The 21,330-nt window shown below is 42.5% G+C and overlaps 1 protein-coding gene across 1 annotated transcript; it reads right to left on the bottom strand.

Moving 5' to 3' along the window:
• Nucleotides 1-13,971: 13,971 nt before the first annotated feature.
• zgc:153383 (uncharacterized protein LOC751751 homolog) lies at nucleotides 13,972-18,668 on the bottom strand. Its single transcript, XM_068576466.1, has 5 exons — nucleotides 18,519-18,668; nucleotides 18,032-18,247; nucleotides 17,817-17,883; nucleotides 16,278-16,375; nucleotides 13,972-16,184 (listed from the first exon to the last, which is right to left on the bottom strand). The coding sequence occupies exons 1-5, from the start codon at nucleotides 18,666-18,668 to the stop codon at nucleotides 15,960-15,962; spliced, it is 756 nt and encodes a 251-aa protein (XP_068432567.1). The 3' UTR covers nucleotides 13,972-15,959.
• Nucleotides 18,669-21,330: the final 2,662 nt, after the last annotated feature.

Raw genomic sequence — 21,330 nt, forward strand, 5'->3', positions numbered from 1 at the left:
GCTGCTCAGTAATGTTTGACTCTCCAAAAAAATGGTCTTGTTCTGCTTCCTTCAATTAAGAATCATCTCTCGTGAGCTACATTATTTAAATGTGAGACCCATGTGAGCCAGCTGGCAGCCTTGGATCCTCCGTTGGGCCTTTCTGGCCGCTCCAAAGTCGAGTCTTGAATCAAAGGGTGATCGTGCTTGTGCCATCAGGGCCCCTCGACTTTGGAATGACCTGAGGAGAATGAGCAGAATCAATAACTTCTTTTCAATCACTACTTTAAACACATTCTCACAGAATCGCTTATAAGTGACGTGCAGCTCTTTTGTTTTCTATTCCATTTGCTCTTTTTGGTTATTTGTTTGGTTTTGTTGTATTCATTGGCTTCATGGTGTGGTCCTTTCTTGTTTTTTTATTGATGTTATGTATGGCTACATTTGGCTTTGTGAACTTTGTAAACTCAGTTATTAAAGGTGGATTACAAATAAAGTTTGTGTTATTATAATAGCATACATTTTATACTCTCACGGTATGAATAATGTGTAGTAAAACTAATATTAAATCATTATCTGATTCTTCTTTCAAACTCTATGTTAGTTTACAGTGTCATGGCTCTGTTTATTTACCTGCATTAATGCAATCTGGACAAGGATGCAAGGACTACAACTCCAGCCATGTTTGATGTTTGTGCTTCATCCGGCATGTTTTCTACTTAATCTGGCATGTTTTCAATTTAATATGGCGTGTTGGTAATTTAATCTGGCATGTTTTCCATCTACCAGTTTTTCTATTTAATCTGGAATGTTTTCTATTTAATACGGCATGTTTTCCACTTAATATAGCATGTTTTCTATTTAATCTGGAATGTTTTCCATCTGGCATGTTTTCTATTTTATCTGACATGTTTTCTATTTATTCTGGCATGTTTTTAACTTAATCTGTCATGTTTTCTACATAACATAGCAGGGGGAAGACCCAGGACACACGGGAGGGATTATATCTCCCAACTGGCCTGGAAACGCCTCACGATCCCCCAGAATGAACTGGAAAATGTTGGTGAGATGGCAGCCTGGGTCAGCCTGCTGGGTGTGCTGCCACCGTGACCCGACCCCAGATAAACAGCTAGCTGATAATGGAAATCTGTCTAAAATCAAAGTAGCTTTTCCAGAGGTCAACCTTTCTGCTCGAATGGGGACGTATGTGTCTGTCATCACATCTCGTAATGGTATTCAGTCAGCGCTTCCGAGATCTTTCTGCATTGAGAAATACATCCAGCTGTTCTCGACTTCCTTCCTGATGGACGCAGAAGAAGTAAAAGAGAGTCTGAACTAGAACTGATGGAGACTCTCTGAAGAATCAGTATCAGCTTGTCTCCCTACCCGACTTCTACCGGAGCTTGGAAAAGACCACGTGTCCTCTGATGCGATTTAAAAAACAAATATATATACATAATACATAAAATATTTTTAAAAAAGCTATATACATATTATATATAAATTATTTGTAAATAAATAAACACACACACACACACACACACACACATATATATATATATATATATATATAAAAATAATTATATATATATATATATATAATTATTTATATATACCTCACCTGAGTGGCCCAGACTTTCGTATATTTTTCTGTTTGTGGCCCTCGGTGAAAAAAGTTTGGACATATAAATATATATATATATATATGTGTGTTTTTATATTTTAAAAAAATGGGCTGCTTATAATTAATCTGACATGTTTTCTATTTAATCTGTCATGTTTTCTGTCAACTATTTGCATGAGGGTTGATTTATTAAAGGTCTTGATTTGCATGCGTTTTGATTTCACCTCATCTTAATTGCTTTGTAAAAAACTGTCAGTGTTAGTTTGCTTTGTTGCAGGTGAGCTGTCTCTGTCCCTTATCACCCCGTGTGACGCTTTGATTTGCCTCATCACAGATCTAAATTGTTTCTGCTACTTCTATATCACAACTCTGGTTTTACCATCCAGTCTGTCACTTGAATGGTAAGCACCTTTTAAACGTTGCGGGCTGTGAAGTCATACTAATACATGGTGAAAGTAATTTGAGGCGACATCTGACCTGCGCTGTATAAATCGTTCAATGAGATCTCTTTTACTGATGGAACTAAGTTTAATTGAGGTTAACATGTGCTCTGTTCAGCTGCTATCCAGTCATTTCAACACTGTGTTGCTCGCTCTTGACTATTATATTGATAAATCCAGATTGTAAACAATTCTCAAGAGGAGGAAAATATATTCAGACTGTAAATAAATGATTTAAAAAAAAATATTTAACAGCAAAATCAAAACCTCACCGTGGTGTGTTTTTAAGATGAAATGAAGTGTTTTCCATTTAAACCAATAGCGTGTGCACAGTACTCCTTTTGATAAATAAACTCACCCTTGTGTAAAAGTGTTGCTTAAATATTTGACATACCATATGTAACACAGTTTAAGGAGACAATGGCCAGACTGGTGCCGTGGGCCACTTGACTTGAGCTTGTGATTCCCTGTGTTTATGTAAGGTGGTTGATGCAGTACAATGCTTATACAGGCTGAAATACACAAACCGCGTCATTCATTTAGAGAATCAGCTGGAGAAGTGAGCGTTTATTTTTGACGGTGATGTGGTGCGTTGACTTTACAGTTTACTTTAAACCAAAAGCGACGTCTGTTTGCAGGCAGCATGCTGTGAGCAGAAGCCATGAGCCGATCGTGTCATCACACCGTATGCTTTGACGTTTTTTTTATTGCTTCAAGTCAAAGACAATTTACAAGGTCACAAATCTCAACCCAAAGTTTATTTAGCAAATTACTATCAAGCAAAATCCCAGCAGTAAGGATCATAATTGTAATTAAAACTTTACGGTAAAGTTCATGAGACTTCTGGCTGTGGCCTCTCAGAGCCTGATTTGAAGAAGTCTCCCACTAAGCTGTTATCTGTTGTGTTTCCAGTAAATACTGACTCTATGAATTGACTGTATGAACCGTGAGTAAGAGCTGACTGGGTCCTCATCAGCTGGTCTGTCAACCATGTAAGAACAGGTGTCTGTGGTGACAAATAGAGCAGGCATGGAAGGGGTTTATATCTGTGGTTTTTACTATACGTATCCTACTGGAAACATCTCATGACAAAGTCTAAAATAATCTGCACAATGTCCCCAAAATAGACAAAGCTTAAATTATATTAACAGACGCTGAGCACTTCTATTTTAAATAAGATGAGCTCGCTGTTTGCACATTCTGTAAGAGACATAGAATTAGTAAAAGACACTTGCATGGCTCGATGCACTTAAAACAATGTATCTGGTGTTAAAACACCCATGGAGCTAACTTGACCTGCAGTAATATCTAAACTACAAAAACAACCATTCACCAGAGTACGTCAGCGACTTGAGGAAGTTAACGTGTCTCACTCCGCTGTCCCACAGGGCAGGAAACCAAAAACCTCTTCTCCTTTTTCTCCGAGTTGTTTTGAGGCTGAGTTCCTTGCAGAGTGTCGCTCAGTGCTCCCCAGCAGGCATATTCAGACAGGCCTAACTATCAGGTTCTACTGGTGAGCCATGCCTCATCCATATCCTGCTCACTCGTATCATCCTGCACAGTCCAATATGGTGCATGCCAAACTGTCTCCTCTTCTCCAAAGGCTTATTAGAGCCATCAAAAAATGATTACAGAGCCAGGGATGGGGTAATATTCTGAGAAAATACTACAGAACGTCCAAGATTAAAGTTGTGACTTTAAGAACACTTTAACAACCCTGTGTACTGACAGTTAATGTTTGACATTTTCATATATTCATTCATGTCCACGGATACAAATGTTCTTTTGTTTGTTTTGTTTTAACAAGCACTTTCAAACAAATATATTTTAATTGGAAGTATCTTTCGTGGCTGCAACAGAATGACATTATTATTATAACACGCAATCTGAACATGCATCTTTGGTTACGAAGCTGTATGTGTATGATGTGTTTATATTGCACATGTATCACTGCATTAAGCACATTAAATAACAGCGTCTGGTATATCCTGCTTACCCTGCTTAGCCTGCCGCCCCTGCGACCCAGCCCCAGATAAGGGGATGAGAATGGATGTGGACAGAGATTATACAAGTTTACTTCTAAGGAAAGTATGAGTTTATTCTTTGAGGGTTTTCTTGGAATACTACCCCTTGTCCCGGCTTCATCTTACTCAAGCACTGACAGCAAGTGCAACTTTACACCTCTTGCCCTCAGGCTTTGAATCCATATCTTTCACTTAAATGAGCTCAAACCAGAAAACAAAAAGCTACAGTGATGGGTTAACAACATGCGTCTAGATGAATAATTAAGAAATACATTTTGATATTTCACAAATATTAAAAATAAATGTTATGAAGATTACCAGCCCAGCCTTTAACTGTTTAGCTGAACTCTGAGTTGATATTGCTGACATTTTAGCAACCAGTTACCTTTTACACATCCAGTAGTTGCTGTTCAGTTTATTTTTTTGTATAGCTCCAAAATCTATTGTGTTTCTATCTGGTCTCTCGTGGTGTTTAGCTGCTAAACGCTCCACTGTGCTCCATCAGCTAACGTTAGTTCCTAAAATAGTGCAATGGAGCCTCAAAAGTTACTACAAGGTTGCGTGTTTGCGAGTTCGGTAGCACTGCTAACACTGCAACTGTAAGAAATGTGATAGAAATTGCTAACACCAGCTAACACTAGCTAAAAGACAGAGCAACGTTGCATCAGCACCACAGTGTTACTATTTAAAACAACTACAAGGGAAAGTAAACTCTGATTTAATACATGAAATATTCTGTTTATTGTTAGCATCATTACACTGATGCACATTAACCTCCTTTAATGTGGTTTACTGTTGCAAGTTAGCAAGCATAGCATACAGCCTGTTCCCGTGAACACGTCATAGTGTATACAGATTTAGTTACACAGTCTACTTGTTCCCAGTCTTTACTTAGCTAAATTAGCAAAGGTTTTCTTTAAAGCCATCCTCGCCAAATTAAAGTAATACCCTTCAACGGGACGCTAAAGAGATTTTTCAGGTATGCCTGGAGCCAAAATCTGGAAAACCCATCAACAGAGTAATTATGGAGGCTACTGGTTCCTGGTGGCCTCAGTAATAACAGAGTGTCAGTAAACTCCTGATGGCTTAAGTAGCAAAGAGAAAACGCCCTGCTGCATCGCTGCAATGCCAACGGCAACTCGCAGCAGTGGCCAAACCAACTGTGCATTGGACCATGACGTACATGAAGATGAAAGTGATACATCAAATTAATATACAAAAACAATGCTCTTGTGTTACTAAATGTTGAGCAATCCTAGATGCTTTAGCCTTAATAGACACGGTGGTGGCACGCAATAGGAGCAAATGACGAAAAAGCATGACTCATTTTCTGCACACTACTGTACGCCTTTAAAAATCCCCCCTTCACACACTTATGCATTCATTAATTGAATGTCCACATTGTCTGCAAATGGAAAAGATGCTCTCATCGATCTTATTTGGTTATGTTAGATGGTCAAACAGGATTGAGAATAGTTATTTATTTCTACATGGAGCGGTGAAGTCGCTTCGGGGAATGCTAGGGGAATTTGGAATGAGAAAACTTCCCCAAAAAACGGACATCGCTACGTATTGGATAGTTGGACGTGATGCTATTTTGTGTTCCTGCAAAACAAAGACTCTATTTAGAAATCCAATGACAATTTAAATGACATTTTCAGCACCTTAAAGCTGTTTCTCTTAAATCCTTTGGTGTCTTCCTCCTCCTCCAGCCTTCTCGGCCTGTTCTTTCATGCTCCACCACATTCGCAGAGCGAACTGCAACCAGGAAATCTAGCAGGGATATAAACTTACATGCAATGTCCTCAACCTTGGCAGATTTATTGCTAGCTTGAGGGTACGATGGGTCTTCAAACTGCTCCACAACTGTAAATTCAACTTTCAGTTCAGCAGCGCGATGTTATGAAAAACGCAGGAATGTGCTCACAGAGGACTGCTAGAGTGGAATTTTAGCTGGGAATTTCCCACTAGTGTGTGTTTTGCACATGCGTACAGCGGGTGTGCATGCGGCCTAGGTGGAGCGGCTGCTGTCTTTGAATGAATATAAACAAGTCTGACCTCCTTTCGAGGAGCTAAACAACAAGCGTTTGCCAGGTAATAGGTGCCAAAGGTGGCTCTTCTTTGTTCGTGAGTTATTTTGTATCAACAATGATTCATCACCTGGATAGGTTCCATTTTCAGGAGGACACACTGTACTGTATTTAGTGACAAGCCACACAGACATGCATGCCGACTCACTCACATCTCTTCTTAGGCTCTCTTTTAACTAATTTTGGAGTGAGCTCCATGAAGGGCCTCGTGCATTACAAAATAAAATTGCACGTGTATGAGGGAGTGCTGCTTTATTCAGATTAGTTTAAGGAACTGAACATGAAGTTTTAACAACGTGCAAAGCCTGCAGGTACATTATGTTGAAAGTGCAGATTTGACTACTGCTGACCTCCAGTAGCACTGTTGCTGAGAGGCCGCATCTCTCCTTCTGAAATCCCCCAAACTTTCCCTCCGCCAAATCTTTCCTCCCAAGATACTGCTCTTTTCATGCCTCCCATGATACGCTCGGCTGTGGACCCGCCACAGCTGGTGATCTGGCTGCCTGCTGAGCAGTAGTTAACGCCGGCCATGTGCTCTACCTAATTGCTTTTCCAGCACACAGCAGAGGGAAGTGTTATGCGGACAGACACGGAGGGCTCAGAGGATGGAAGGGGAGGCGTGCGGGGAAGCTGGCCCAGATGTGTGCAGTAGCAGTCGGCCAGGCGCACATCTGCAATCGTTTGAACTTACTGGGGGAATTCCTCTCTCACTGTGCCTCTCCATATATTTTGTCCCGCTGAATCCTTAACTCGGGACAATGAGTTGCTTGACTGCCTCCCTCCTTTCTTCCTCTCATGTTTCCCTCCGTGTGTCATGAACCGTTTCCCCCGCAGACAGACAAACAGCCGGTCTGGTAGCGACTCCAGAAGGCGTGGGACTCTTTGTGTTGAGGACATTTAAAGGGAAGATAAAAGAGCCAAGTCTTTTTGTAAATATACAGTGCTGTGTATGAGACACAGACATAACAAGCACTTAACATGAAGTTGCATTTGGTATCATGCCTTTGAATGCACCTCACCACACATGTCCTCGCTATGACAAAAGAGACGCAAAGATGTCGGCCACAAGTGCCTTCACCAAAGCAGCGAGCAGGAGACAGGCCCTGCTTGCCTAAGAAGCCTCTAAAACAGCAATGTCATTGAAAAGGAGTTGGTAAGAGGGTTGAATCGAACTAAAGGGCTAAAAATATCTATTGTTTTGCTGCGTGGGTTGGCCAGAGCACAACAAGAACAGGGAGTTTCCTCCACTCCAGGAAGTCGGGAGATTTCCTTGTATTAGTGCGTCAAGATTTCGGGACAAGATGTTCAAGATGACAGGGATCTACCCTGAGGTGCAATCTCCTCTGGGACACAACATTCTGTTTTTTCTCCAGGGACGGAAGCAGTTTGGTATGTGAGGCATCAAAACATGATGTAGTGGCTGGACCTGCATCATTATTTCTATGGAATCACATTCTGCTATGTGTGGGTGTGTGTACGCAGGTGATATCTCCCCATCGTGCCTTTGGCATGCTGTGATATGACATTACACACTCACCATTCACTGGATCTTTACCTCCGATAGTCCTGTTTGCAGGTCGGATGTGACCAAGGCTTGTCTTTCTCAGTAAATAGGGTGGCGTGCAGAAAGGTCATGCTGAAGACAAAAAATACACATATATAAATATAAATACGTGCTATTTGAAACACATATTTGAAACAGGAGGACGGCTAAGACAAGTGCTTTCTTTGGCATGTACAAACACACAGAGAGCGACACAGGATTTATGTTCTCTTCAGGATTAGTCTAACTGTCTAACTATAGAAATGAAAAGCCTTTGAGTTTCAGATGGCTTTTTGAGCCGTGCCATCTGCATTAGTCTAAGCTCGGTCCACATATATATATATATATATATATATATATATATATATATATATATATATATATATATATATATATATATATATATATATATACACATATATATATTAATATATTATTATTATTGGCTTATTGGCCCATTATTTGGCCCATTTTTTCATTTTTTGCTGCTGGTGTTTGCATTATTTAAAACTGTACTCATAATGTTTTTATAATTTAAAAAAATGGGCTGCTTATAAATGGTAAATGGACTGTACTTAGATATATATTTTCTAATCTTATGATCCCCTCAAAGCTCTTTAACCCAACATGCCATCATTCACCCATTCACATCCATTCACACACTGATGGGATGAGCTGCCATGCAAGGTGCCACCTGCCCATCAGGACCAACTGACATTCATACACATTCACACACAGCCGGCACAGCATGCGGCAGCCATTTGGGGTTAAGTGTCTTGCCCGTGGACACTTCACGACACTGCGGAGCCAGGGATCGAATCGTCGATCTTCTGATTGAAGGACGACCCGGTGACCCCTCAACGTTCCCCTCAGCTCTATTTTTCGCAGCTTGACTGTCACCGCTCTCATTATTTCCAGATACATCAGGCACTAGTTTCCAGTGATACAGCTCTTACACACCTGCAGCACCAAACAGCAGACAGTCAGTTGAAGACTAGCTGTTGAAACAAAGCGGAGCATTCAGCAGCTAATGGAGGCAGATATTTCCCTCAGGAGTTGGTAGAAACAAAAAAAACAATCTGAAAGGAAAGTGCATTTTGTGTCAGTACCTGTGCAGTAAGTATACATCTGGACGTCAGTGTGCTTTGCAGCAGCAGCAGCCTCCACCAGCCTCCACCCACTGTTAGCTCGCTAACGTTTTTGGCTGCTGTTTAAAGGTGAGGTTTTGCAAGAGCAAAGATGTTTTTACTCAGGGGCGAGGTGAAGCAAAAAGATGGAACCAATCTCTCGGCCGTATATCAGCTTCTGAAATCCCCCAAATTGCTCCTCCTGTCAGCTGTTTCGGACAGTCCACCAAACCATGAGGAGGACTCTGATGCTCGTCATCACAGTGGAGGCTACATTTTAATGGGTCTTCCCATATGTAAAATCTGCAGGAAAGTTTTGAACAATTTTAACCTCCATTTAGGCTTTAGGAGGGATGGGTCAAACAATGTGTGACTATGTTCAGTGTGTCCTCTACTTCCACCGTGTGCAGGAGAGGACGAGCGGGAAAACGTTTTCGAAGAAAGTCAATTCTCCACTGAAGTGATTCGGGTCTGTGTAATGTCCTCTGTGGAATCTTTGTCAAATGGCTGTGCCAGGGATATTAGTTTTTTGCCATTCAAAGGAGGCTACTTCCATTGGGATACTATACTAGCTAAGGGGATGGCTAATTTCAGGCCTTCCACTTTGATATGTTGTGCTGGATCCAAACTTGGACAATATTTCAAAAACATTGAGGCTGAGTCAAGTTACAATAAACCCTCTCCGTTGATTTGATCCATAATGAAATGGATCACCTCATGTTTTCAACATTTTGTAGGTCACAAGCCCGGTCCCAGCTGTTAAACTTTTACGGACACATTTTCCATCTCACCAAAATCCCCTTTGATTGTGCTTTACAATTTTTTTCAACTTGATAAACTTTGGCAATGCCCTTTTTTCTAACTCTGGTTGGTAAAATGTCCGGTGAAAAGGTTCACCGCTGTACTCTTGATTACTACTCTTTAAATTGATCTTACACTTTGCAGCAAAAGGCAAATGTACCATGCAGGTTCTAAAATAACTGGGATTAAAGCTCTGAAGCACTTTCTGTGTGTAAGGTAATGTGTGTGTGTATTTGACTGCAAAATATCTCCACATTTGTGTTTTCCATGTGTCTTCTTTCAATCAGAGGCTTTTAGGTGCTGGCTGTAGCAAAAATGAATAATGTGCTCGTTCTTCATGAGATGATCGAAACATTTTGAAGAATATTTTATTGATTTTTGGAGTCATTCTACTGATCTAAAACTACCTGGATAGGATGGGTCACGACTCATGATACACATTTTTGTATAAAAAAAAGCCGTCTTCCGTTTTTTCTCGAAGAAAAAGCTTTTACGTGCAACTTTTTATAGTCTCAAATATATATATATATATACATATATATATATATATATATATTTTTTACCCAAAGGCAAGTACACGTGTAACCTGATTAAAAATAGAACATATTTCACTTTGGTTTATTTGCTTGTAAAACCAGGCTGAGGTATCCATCACCAAGGAGTCCAGGTATAATCCTGAGGTATGCGTGCTGTGCGTGCAGAAGGTTCTCGCCTCCACCCTGCAAAACAAAACACCCGCAGACCAGTCAAGGTTTCTCAAACAAAGTCAAAAGACCAAAATAATCTGACTCACTGCCTTTTGTCCGAGGTGGAATAACATTTAGGTTGTATGGACCACTATGCATACACAAAAAGCGATACAACAAAACATATACATACATACACACACAATATCACCATGTTTTCTTTCCACTCTTGATTTAAATTTACAAAATGAGTGATTTAAAGTCCTGGTCCTGTGATTATGAGACAACTGGCCCCGGTCACAGCATTGTGTCTCTTTGTCGTCTCATTTTGTCTGTTTTTGTTCCGTTTCATTTTGCCTCATCCATCGATGACTCCCTATTCGGGATGGTCCATGCCATCCCTGGCCATCCTTCTGGTCCCACCCCTTTAAATCAATTGAGTTTTGATACTTTAGTAGAAGTACATAACGAGTATGAAAGTAATATAAGCCAGTACGATAACTTTCCTCACCGGGACTTTTCACAAACCGCTAACGTCCGTCGACGGTGACTTGTGTTAAGTTTAGTAGAAAGTTAGAGATTGTGATGAAGGACACACGAGTGCTTTGAGTCATAACGTGTGTGACGATCACCCTGATAAGGACGAGATACCGTCAGGTGCTTCTATTGATCAATGGACTGAACTGTCTCATGCGTTCCATTCTTCCAGTGGACATGTTTTAGTTTTTCTACTGAAATATTTTCTGCAGATACATGCACTTCTAGATAAAAAGTGCACGCTTGACTTCAGTCGTATACCAGGTGTGAGCCAGCCACAGTTCAAAATGTATAGAGGTGAGACATAAAACATATTTTTGTAGTGCATTAAAAATGACACCTTCATCCATCAAGTTTTTTTTTTCTCGAAAACCTTCTGAAGTACATTTATGAACTTAAAGGCTCGCCAGCCGGTGAGCTGCTGACTGGCGTCAAAGTCAAGCCCTAAAACCCCATCTTCCTTTCATTCAGCTTTTTATTGCACTTTATTATGAATGTGTTCAAACAAACATCAGGTCAATCGATGCACGTGCAGGTTCACAGGTCACACTGTCGAAGCGTGGCCGTCGCCACCTGTACCAGAAGGCTTAGCTGCGATAGGAGGCAGCTAGTGCCAGGGACTTTCCACAACCCAGCGTGTGTGCGTGCGTGCGCGCGTGTGTGTGTGTGTGTGTGTGTGTGTGTGTGTAAAGTACTTTAACAGTTAAGTGCATGTCCCTGCGTTTGGGTGTGTGCATGTAGACAGACAGCGTGTACTGCAAGTGTGAGGCGACGTGCAGAGGAGCTGCTGCAGTAATGTAACAGAGAACACATAGGTGGTTTTCTATATGCATGTAAATATAAATGTGTGTGTGTTTAAGATAACGTAATCCCGCAGCGGGGACATTTATGCGGGTGTGAGGGAGGGTTTGCATATGTTGATACAGTGTGGCGACTAGCAAAGTGATTTATGAGCATAATCACAACTCTGAATATCAGCCGAGCATCACGTAGCAGACAAAGCTAATGAAAAGGATCTCGACGCTGCGCAGAGAATCAAACCACGAGCTAACATCTGACACATTCTACTCCTCTTTAACCCCAAAGGAATGTGCTTATAAAACAGTGTGTTATTGCTGAAATGACAATGCCTGTCTGTCACTGCGGAGTGGCAGTTGGCCCAATAGAGTCTCCGTCCGGTGTTTTCAAGCTGCAGCCCACGGAGGAAGCAAAGGCTGAGGGGGTGAGACAGGAGACCAAGCAGGGCTGGAAATCCCCTTCCCTCAACAGGCCCGACTCGTCTAAGACACACAGGGCCCCGCCGAGACCCACATCAAAGGGGCTGCTGCTGTTCTCATCATCCTCCCTCCTTCTGTCTTTCTATATGTCTCACTGTCCCTCTTTATCCCCTCACCTCTGTCTCTGTTTCCATTTATATGCATGTCTCTTTCACCACTGAGGAACAGCTGCATGTGGAGGAAATGAGATTTTAGAGGTGTAACCAGTAACCTACCTGGGTATTTTTGTTGCACAAGGAAGCCAGGGACTGTTCTGCAGGGTGCCTTCCATCTCCAATACAAACTGTAATCATGTAAGTGTTTATGCAAGTAATTATGCAGTGACTAACCGGCGTGTGCAACCTGACTAATCGCAGAGATATCTGCACACATGGCAGCCAGGTGTGGCGTGGTGTATTTCAGGGCATGGCGTTGGGCGTGCAGTGAATCAGTAGTGAACACGCTTGCTAAACTGGTCTCCTCAGAGCACGAAGCGTCTACTGTCCCCACGCCCTCCACAAGAAATGTCAGGTATGTTTGAAGAAGCCGACAGCTTGAGGCTGGCGCGTGGACACGCGGGCGGGGGAATGGCACAAGAGCTTTTGGGACGGACCCCTTTCACACACACACACGCACACACACACACACACACACACACACACACACACACACACACACACACACACGTGAGCTTGAGTGCAGACGAACATTTGTGCGTTCATGGCTGCTCCAGTGCACATTAAGTCACAAGGAATGGTATTGTGGATCCTGGACTCTGGGTTTTCCCTCTTAATCACTGCTGCCTGGTGACTGCTGCGTGTCTCATGTCTCCCAGGAAGAAGCAGCTCAAACGGATGAAGTCCGCATCCCCTCGGCTGAAGCAGTGCAGCTCACATAGACTATTAGAATTCACACAGGAAAAAACAAAACTATATTTTAACTCATACATAATGTTTTTTTATTCATCATTTTTATTTTTTTTACATTTTTTTTCAGGATTCTGACATTATGTGCTTTATTTTCACACTTTTAATTATATCGATGATATGTATATTTACAATATTTATTTTTTAATTTGAAATGAATTACATTTCCAGCTGAATTTTCTACTAAAATCCTACTTATTTTAACATGTGATACATTGTTTGAACCTGACTGGTGTTGCTGGCCCACAGTAACCCCCGTGAGCCTCTCCTGTTAACTTCAGTGCTGCCCTCTAGTGGACGAACTAGGGACACATCATTTTGCCTGTTAGAGCATCTTCTGACGTTGAGGTGTATACCAGTGGTGTATCTCTACGTGTAGAACAATACAGGTGCATTTGAAGCACAGGTACACTAGAAGTGAATAAATCTTTTAGCCCTTTTCCTGTTGTCAATGATTAAACCTACACGTTTTAACTTTTGTTTAAATGAGGACACCAACACATATATTCGAGCTGACACGGCTAAAACAGAATTTGTTTCAATTTGGTACACGAATCAGGCAGTAAAGCCAAATGCGTCAGTTTACTTTGTGTACACAGGACAGCTGGAAAAAACCCGTACAGTAGTGAAGAAGTACTGTATGTGTAAATAGTTATAAGCCCAAAGGAGTACATGTTGACATGCGTTTCAGTCTGCCGACACCACATAGACCCCTTTTTTCTGTTGCTAAACATGATAGGTGAAGCGTATAGGCGGATATTACTCCCAACACGCTAACGTTGAGTTGTTTTTTTTTTTAAAATGAAGAAAATAAGAGTGAACCGTCACTCACTCTCTGGGACCACAAGTGTTACTTGGGTAAGTAAATATTAACCAAAGTTATATAACAGGTTAATTTGTAAGCTTTGAAGGAGCTGGTAGTTTATGAATGGGTGGAGATGGTGAATGATGACACGTGGCATTAACGTGCTGTGAGTGCTTGGAGGACTTATACCAATATAAAGTCAGTCCATTCAAAGTTCACCATGTGGAGCTTCATGTCAGCGATTTCTACTGAAGACTTGTAGAAAGTTGCTGTGTGGCTCGTAAAAGTCAAAATTCTCTTTTAAACCAAAAGAAACAATCTGCAATGAAAAAAAAGGTCATCAGCCATTTTCTTCCTCACTCGACCTATGACGTCATCGTAAAAGTCACAACAGTGAAACGTGCTGTTGGACTGTGACAACCCACCTCATCACCGGTGTAACAAGGTAAACATTGTGGTAGTTTACGATGTTACTGGTTCTCATGTAGATTCCACTCTCAGGCCTACAGGATATTCCTCCACGCTGTCCAGACTGTGACTCAGATGTGTTGGTTCTGTCAGCAGGGAGGACGTTCAGGGCCACAGGAACCTGAGAAAGGACCCATTGTGCAGCCAGTGGACGGGGTGACTGACCTCAGAACAACACGGGCTCTTTGTTACAGTGACCACGACATCGCCTCACACTGTCCTCCACTATGAGTCTTTCAACAGGCAGACAGACTCCTGCCAACATCGACTGGGAAATAATTAAGATTTCCCATTTGGATCTGATCAGCCTGTTGATACCTATTTTGAAATAGTAAATTGAACTGAAGCGTAACTAAGATTTTGGATAAAGTGCCTCTATGCTGGAAATACAATTGTAATCAAACAAAATGTGGGTCAAACCCTCAGGAAGACTCTGAAGGATTTATATTAAAGTGGCAAAACTGGAATTATAACTTCTTATTTGACGCCCCTGCTTTAAAGTAAATTTATGACAAAGGACCAAAGAATATAAAAGTAAGACGATAACTATGATTTTTTTTTTATTAACAGTTCATGACAGTGTTATTTACCAAATCAATAGAAAATATGCTGAAATTACGTGGTCAAATAAATACATAAATATCAAAAATCTCACTCAAAAAAGTTTCAAATGTAAGTTTGCATGTCTCTCGACAGACTGAGTGTGACAATCACCAAAGGCTCACACACTACATCCTGTGTTCTGGTGTCCACAGTTGATCGGGCAGATGACGAGACACAGAACACCGAGACCCGTTTCATTATGAACAAAATGTCTGTCCGGTGGTCCACAGATGATTTGATAACCGAGGCTGAACCTGCTTAGTGCTTCCACACGGACAGTGAGTGCAAGACAAGCGATTAATGCGCATTAATACAAAAACACAGAGAGCAAATCAACATGTGAGGGAGTGTTGGAAGGGCCAGCTCTGGTGCGGCCAGATGGATCGGGGAATGCACCAGTTGGATCAGATCTGGACAAAACAGCTGTTTTATTTGTTTATTATTTACAACCAATTGGAAAAGTCGACGCGTCCTCACTGAATCAAAGGCTATTTGACGTCTTCAAACAAGTCGGGGGGTCATTTCCAAAACGCAGGCTTTGTCCAGATCTGCACTGACTCGGCTGTATTGGTGATTCAGGCACAGTGTCCGGTCGGCCGGAGGCACGGGGAGCGGCGTGGACCTCGCTCCACGAGCTGGCGTTCTGCTGCAGGCCACAACGCAATAGCTGGATAATGCAACAACCAACCAAAATGGACGCCGGCCGTTCTCGACGAGTTCACAGTGTGAACAAAACTAAGCATCTAAGCAGATAAATTGCAACACCCGAGAACATTTCATGACTCATATTGTAGGTTTTTCATAACACTCACAGAACTCAAAGACCATGTGTTGCTCCATTATCCAGCAGGTACCTTCATACCAGTTGCTACACTGTTGCATAGGGACACTCCTCCACTACTGTCCTGGCCAAAACAACCACAATACAGCAGCACCGCCCATCTCCAGCTGTGTCTACACAAACCAAACGGTGCTTGGTGAAACAAGACGGTGTTCCTTCTTTAACAGACAGACAGACATAAGAGCGCACACGTCCAGTTCTCGGCTCAGTTAGGTTGCTGTGACGATAGCAGGGACCCTGATGGTGCTCGAAGACGCCCGCTTTTCATCCTCCACCTGATAGGTCACCTCGGGGCGAGCGGCGGCGGCGGCGGCGGCGGCCTCGGGCCGGTCTGTCGCGGTGATCGGCTCGTCTTCCTCTTCCTGAGACGGCAGCTGGTCGAAGGACTGCTCCGCCTCCTCTGACAGGCGGTCTTCCTCTTTCTCTTCCTCCCTCTGACACACAGACACCCCCCAGAAGGCATTGCATCAGCCGGGAAAACAAGAGTGCAATAACAGGGATTTATAACTGACCTCTGGGCGACGTACCTCCTTCTTCATCCTGTAGTATTCGTCAATGGCGTACTGGTATTTGGCAGACGTTATCCCAAAGAGGGAGGCCATCCTCTCGCCCAGGTAGTCACAGGCTGGAAGATAGGATTAGGATTAAATACAGTCATTCATTCTCACTAATGATGAAGCGCCTTTGATTTATTTCGTTGAAATTAAAGAGAAAAAACAGCTAAGTGCCATTTGATCTTCGTAAGACGTCACACAGTCAGCAGCTTCAGTAGAAATCATTATGGGACATCTTTTATTGTCGGGATCTTTTTGGCATCGCGCAAATTTGTCAGATTTTCCTCCACCTACCCGAGGTGTAGAGTTTGTTACTGATGCTCTTTGAGGCGCAGCTACAAAACCTCTCGTTGTTTCTCATCCCAGTGACGCACGACGGTGTGAGGAAGACCTGCAGAGCCGCTGCAGAGCGCCGGGCTCGTTTTGTACGTGACATGTTTCCAACAGTGTGAAGGTCATCCCCTAAATATATGAGTGGGCAGGACGTGATGGATGAGGATTTGTTTTTTACAGTGTACAGCGATCTGTGTCGCCGGGTTCAGCTCATCTAACGGTCTGCGCTGGAGGAGGAGAGGGAGCCGCCAAGAGGGTGTCGACTCAGCGTATCGTCACGACTTCCTCAGGGAATTCGGGATTTATTTTCACCAAATCAGACTTGCTGATCGTTGATCGTCATTGGATAACGTGATTTGACATGAGCCGGCCACAGTGAGGCGCAAGAGAGAAACTTGAATCCAGAAGGCGTAGGAAAAGGTTTCATGTGTCTGGCGAGGTGTTGGAATATTTCCCTCACTGAGGTTTTCATGTGTTTGTGTTGTGATGCATCCTGGTACATGCAGGCACATCAGCTTTCTCAGTCAATACAACACGTACTAGGATATGTGTTTCATCAAAGGACTACATTTACCATCAGCACTGATTGGACATCCACATCAAAGATGGCCGATCTTCCCTTTACACACAATCAGTAATCTACAATGAGCAAGTCAACTAAACAGGTTATCCATAAACGGATCATCCAGTGATCCACTCATTTCATATTGTGACACGTTGGAGGTTTTTTAGTTCATTTAAATAATGACAAACACACAAATAGGTAAGTAAATAAGTGACGCACTTAAAAACAGTGTCAAGTAAAGCAAAGCTCTAATTGCACAATTACCAAGCTGCTATAATCCTGATTCATTAGACTGTTGATGAGGTGAAGTGTCTGTTTGTTAGAAGCCCTGAGGACACGCGGTTGTGTCAAGAGATGTTGTAAATGTATATTTATGCATAAAATGTATTCAAACTAGAGGTGAACAATACCTCTGTAGCTTCATGACTCTTCTAACTGTAAACTCAATGATGACTCACTCTAGCACTGAGCTGATTGGTCAGAAATCCACCTGAATTGCACAAGTTTTCATCCTTTCTCACAGCAGAGGTTACCACGGTGGTCTACCGCGGTGAGGATGACAGACAGGTGACGCTTCAAGACGCGTCGGGCTGCGAAGCGTGAAGGGAACGCACCTGAGATGGTGGACGTGGCCGCTCTCCACATGTGAAACCAGAAGTACGGACCCCAGGTCAACTTGGACTGCAACACAACAGCGTAGAGTCAAGCAGAGGCACTTCAGTCAGGGATGGAGTCACGCTCACGCCCTCACAAACACAGAGCTCTACCTCCATCATGTCCTCATTTAGCTCCTGGAACACACACACACACACACACACAAACTCCTCACCCTCGCCGCATCGACCGGGGAGGACAGCAGGTCCTTCCTCTCCGGCTCCCCGTCCCCCCCCTCCTCCTCCTCGTCGGTGCTGTACTCCTCCATGGTCTCCCCGCTGGAGAAGTGGATGATCCTGCGGGGAACCTTCTCCCTCTGCTGCTCCTCTCTCCTGCCCAGCTCGCCCAGCTCCACGCTGTCGAAGCCCGCCGCCGGGCCGGGGCTCAGAGTCTGGCCATCAGCAGCAGGCGTGAGGACAGACAGGGTGTGTTATGATGGGATTATTATGGAATCAGTAACACAAAAGGGAGTCAATGCAGCGTCAAGGTGGGACAAGTTGGAGGAATACACACATGTATATTTCCTGTGTATTATCATGAGAACACAGGGAGCTACAGGCACTGGAGCCATCAGACGAGGAAACACAGCAACGCGTGTGACGCAGGAGAGAGAGAGAGAGAGAGAGAGAGAGAGAGAGAGAGAGAGAGAGATGTGTACCGACCTGCTGCTCCGTGCCCTGTCCGATGGACACGCTGACGTTGGTGAGGTACAGAGACAGATCGGCCATTGTCGCGTCTTCTTTGTATCTGTGGATGCTGCGCCCACGACGACGCGTCTCCTGCGCGCGGACAGACCCGGAAGTGCCGCGCATTCCTCCGTACGTGACGTGCACGGCGCGATGCGGCGTCAAGGGGATGTTATCTATCACGGAACGATTCATTATCCGTGTGGATGTTGAATAATTGGCAGTGAATTAATGTCTCCAATGATATATGAAACAATGCAATTATTTTTTAACAATAGTGAGAAAAATGAATTCTTGAAATTTCCCTCATCCGAGGTTTTATGGGGAGGAGACTTTAAAACTGTGATGGATGAAAAGATGGAGAGATAACACATGAATTAAGAAATGAATATGGTAAGATTGAGCTTATTATTATTATCTGGAGACATATAATGTATACTTGTTAATAAGAATACATCGCAGCAACTCCACAGATGTAATTATCAACATGGAATCAATTAGTCATAACTTTAATGAAGATTACTGGAAAATATTTAAAATGTACGGAAACAATTTAGCCAATTGTTTGGAATAAATAAATATGAAATTAGGAACAGATCTTTATTATTTGCTAAAGCAAACAAAGAAATATAATCTCAAATCCCTACAAAAACAATAAAAGTGAGTCAGCTTGTCTGGAGAAGAGCTGAGATCATCTTCACTGGGACAACATCTGTCCAGAGGTGCTTTGTCACGTCTGGGACGAAGTGTTAAAAGGTGATAAAGGCTCTAAATACCTGTTTATATTAAGAAAACTACGAGCGATTGTGAAAACAAAAGCAATATTCACGTGTTTCTTATAAAAAGATAATATGAAATACTTTAATCACAGTTTAAAATGAGTTTGTAACCAGAACATTTGTTCAACAGAGTTATGGAATAAAACACAGCTCCTGAACGATACCAGCAGCTCTTCAGCAAGGTATGAATATCAAAACCAAAACCAGATTTAACTATTGAGAAAGAGATCAATTAGTCTGTAAACTCTGCAAAGAGATCTGCTCTCTGCTCAAAGGTTCAATGAGGATTTCATTCATTTGTATTTGTAGATTTTTATCAAGCATTTGACACAACGACTGCACAAAATAATCTTTTCACTGTATATAATAACTGTTATCTGTGCATATGACAGTAAAAACATCTTGAATATACATCCATGTGTTGTTGCATAATACAAGGTTGTCCTCTTAGACCCTTCTTATCTATTCTTTTTTCATAAACGATGGCTCTACATGTGAACGAAGGACCATTTCAAGGTGACCTTAATAAATATAAATGATATAAATAAAAATAGATTGTATTATTATGATTCTTATCAAAGAGACATGAGCAAAGCGAGCAGGCAGTATGAGGGTTGTGTCTGTTGTGTTCCCGCTCCAGGAGTGTGAGACCATCACACACCAGGATGCTGTCGTTGGGATCAGGATGAAGGATTTCACAGTCACTTAAACTTCAGAGCTACAATTTAACAAATAACAAAAACATTCACGATGTGGATGATGAGCGATCTTTCATCTGCTGGTAGAAGAGTTCTGCTATCAAAAGCTGAATATAGACCAGTCTGTGTCTTCTGATCAATGCACATGCAAAGAAATAGAGACGATCGTATTTCATTTTATGTGGAGGAACAAATGTTCAGGACATATGTATAAATAAAATAAATGGAGGTACATTTTGAAACATGTATTAATACTTTTAAAGTAAATAGACTGTACTTGTACATATCTGTATAGTCTTCCAACCACTCAAAGCTCTTGAGCTCTACATGTCATCATTCAGGTGGGCGGGGCTCCGTCAGGACCATCGAGCTTTCACACACTGCAGGAACAGCCTGCGCGGACACAACAGGGTTAAGTGTCGAGCCCAAGGACACAACGGCATGGACTCGTGCAGCCAGGGACGAAGCATCGATCCTTTGATTGAAGGATGACCCACTCTACCACTGAGCCACTGCTTATTGATGAGGGTGTGTATCATATGTTCTATGTGTGTATGTGGTTGGCAAGTGTGTCGCGTGATGCAGCGGCTTGGAGCCAAAGACACATTCCCCATCAGGACAATAAAGTATATTTCATCTTCAAGACAAAGACAACATCTGGAATACCTTCCCTTAATATGTTTTTAATTGGGTATAATTTAGTTTCTGCCAAAATGTTTACACAAAGTTGCTAAATGACCTGCACATGTTCATAAACACGCTCTGCTGGCCTGAACACTGATTTCCAAACATCATTTTATTTGTACTTATTTGAAGTAACACAAATATTCCATTTAAAAATAAATGTGAAATGGATGGTGTTCTATTGGTTAAAGCACTTCTTAACGCTGATGGGCAGTAACGCACCTACAACAACATCCTTTCCAGTTTCCAGTTCCAAAACAATACACAGTGTTGTGCTTTGCTCAGGTGAACGCAGCTTCTTCCTATTAATAGTGCCGTATTCTTTGAAGAAGCTGACATCACCAAGAATACATACACAGGAAGTGCAGAGCTGTAACTCCGCCCCTGGGATTCATTCGGAGTCTTCTGGGGCTTTTCTTTATAGAGATATTAATTGGCAGAACATTTAGCTGGGGGACACATTGTGTCACACATTTGAAGCAGCGTCCTTCAACATTGCATCACTGCATGCAAAGCCACATCTTGTGAGTCGCTCCAAACCTGAGTTTCCATGTTCCCACCACCAGGTGTCAGTAGAGATCCATTGCACGCAGCAGTGAGCTCCTCTGAGGCCGTCTGAGTGAGCAG

The sequence above is a fragment of the Clinocottus analis genome, unplaced genomic scaffold, assembly GCF_023055335.1.
Source record: "Clinocottus analis isolate CAN_PGR_092001 unplaced genomic scaffold, fCliAna1.0.p SCAF_15, whole genome shotgun sequence".
Classification (NCBI taxonomy): Eukaryota; Metazoa; Chordata; class Actinopteri; order Perciformes; family Cottidae; genus Clinocottus; species Clinocottus analis.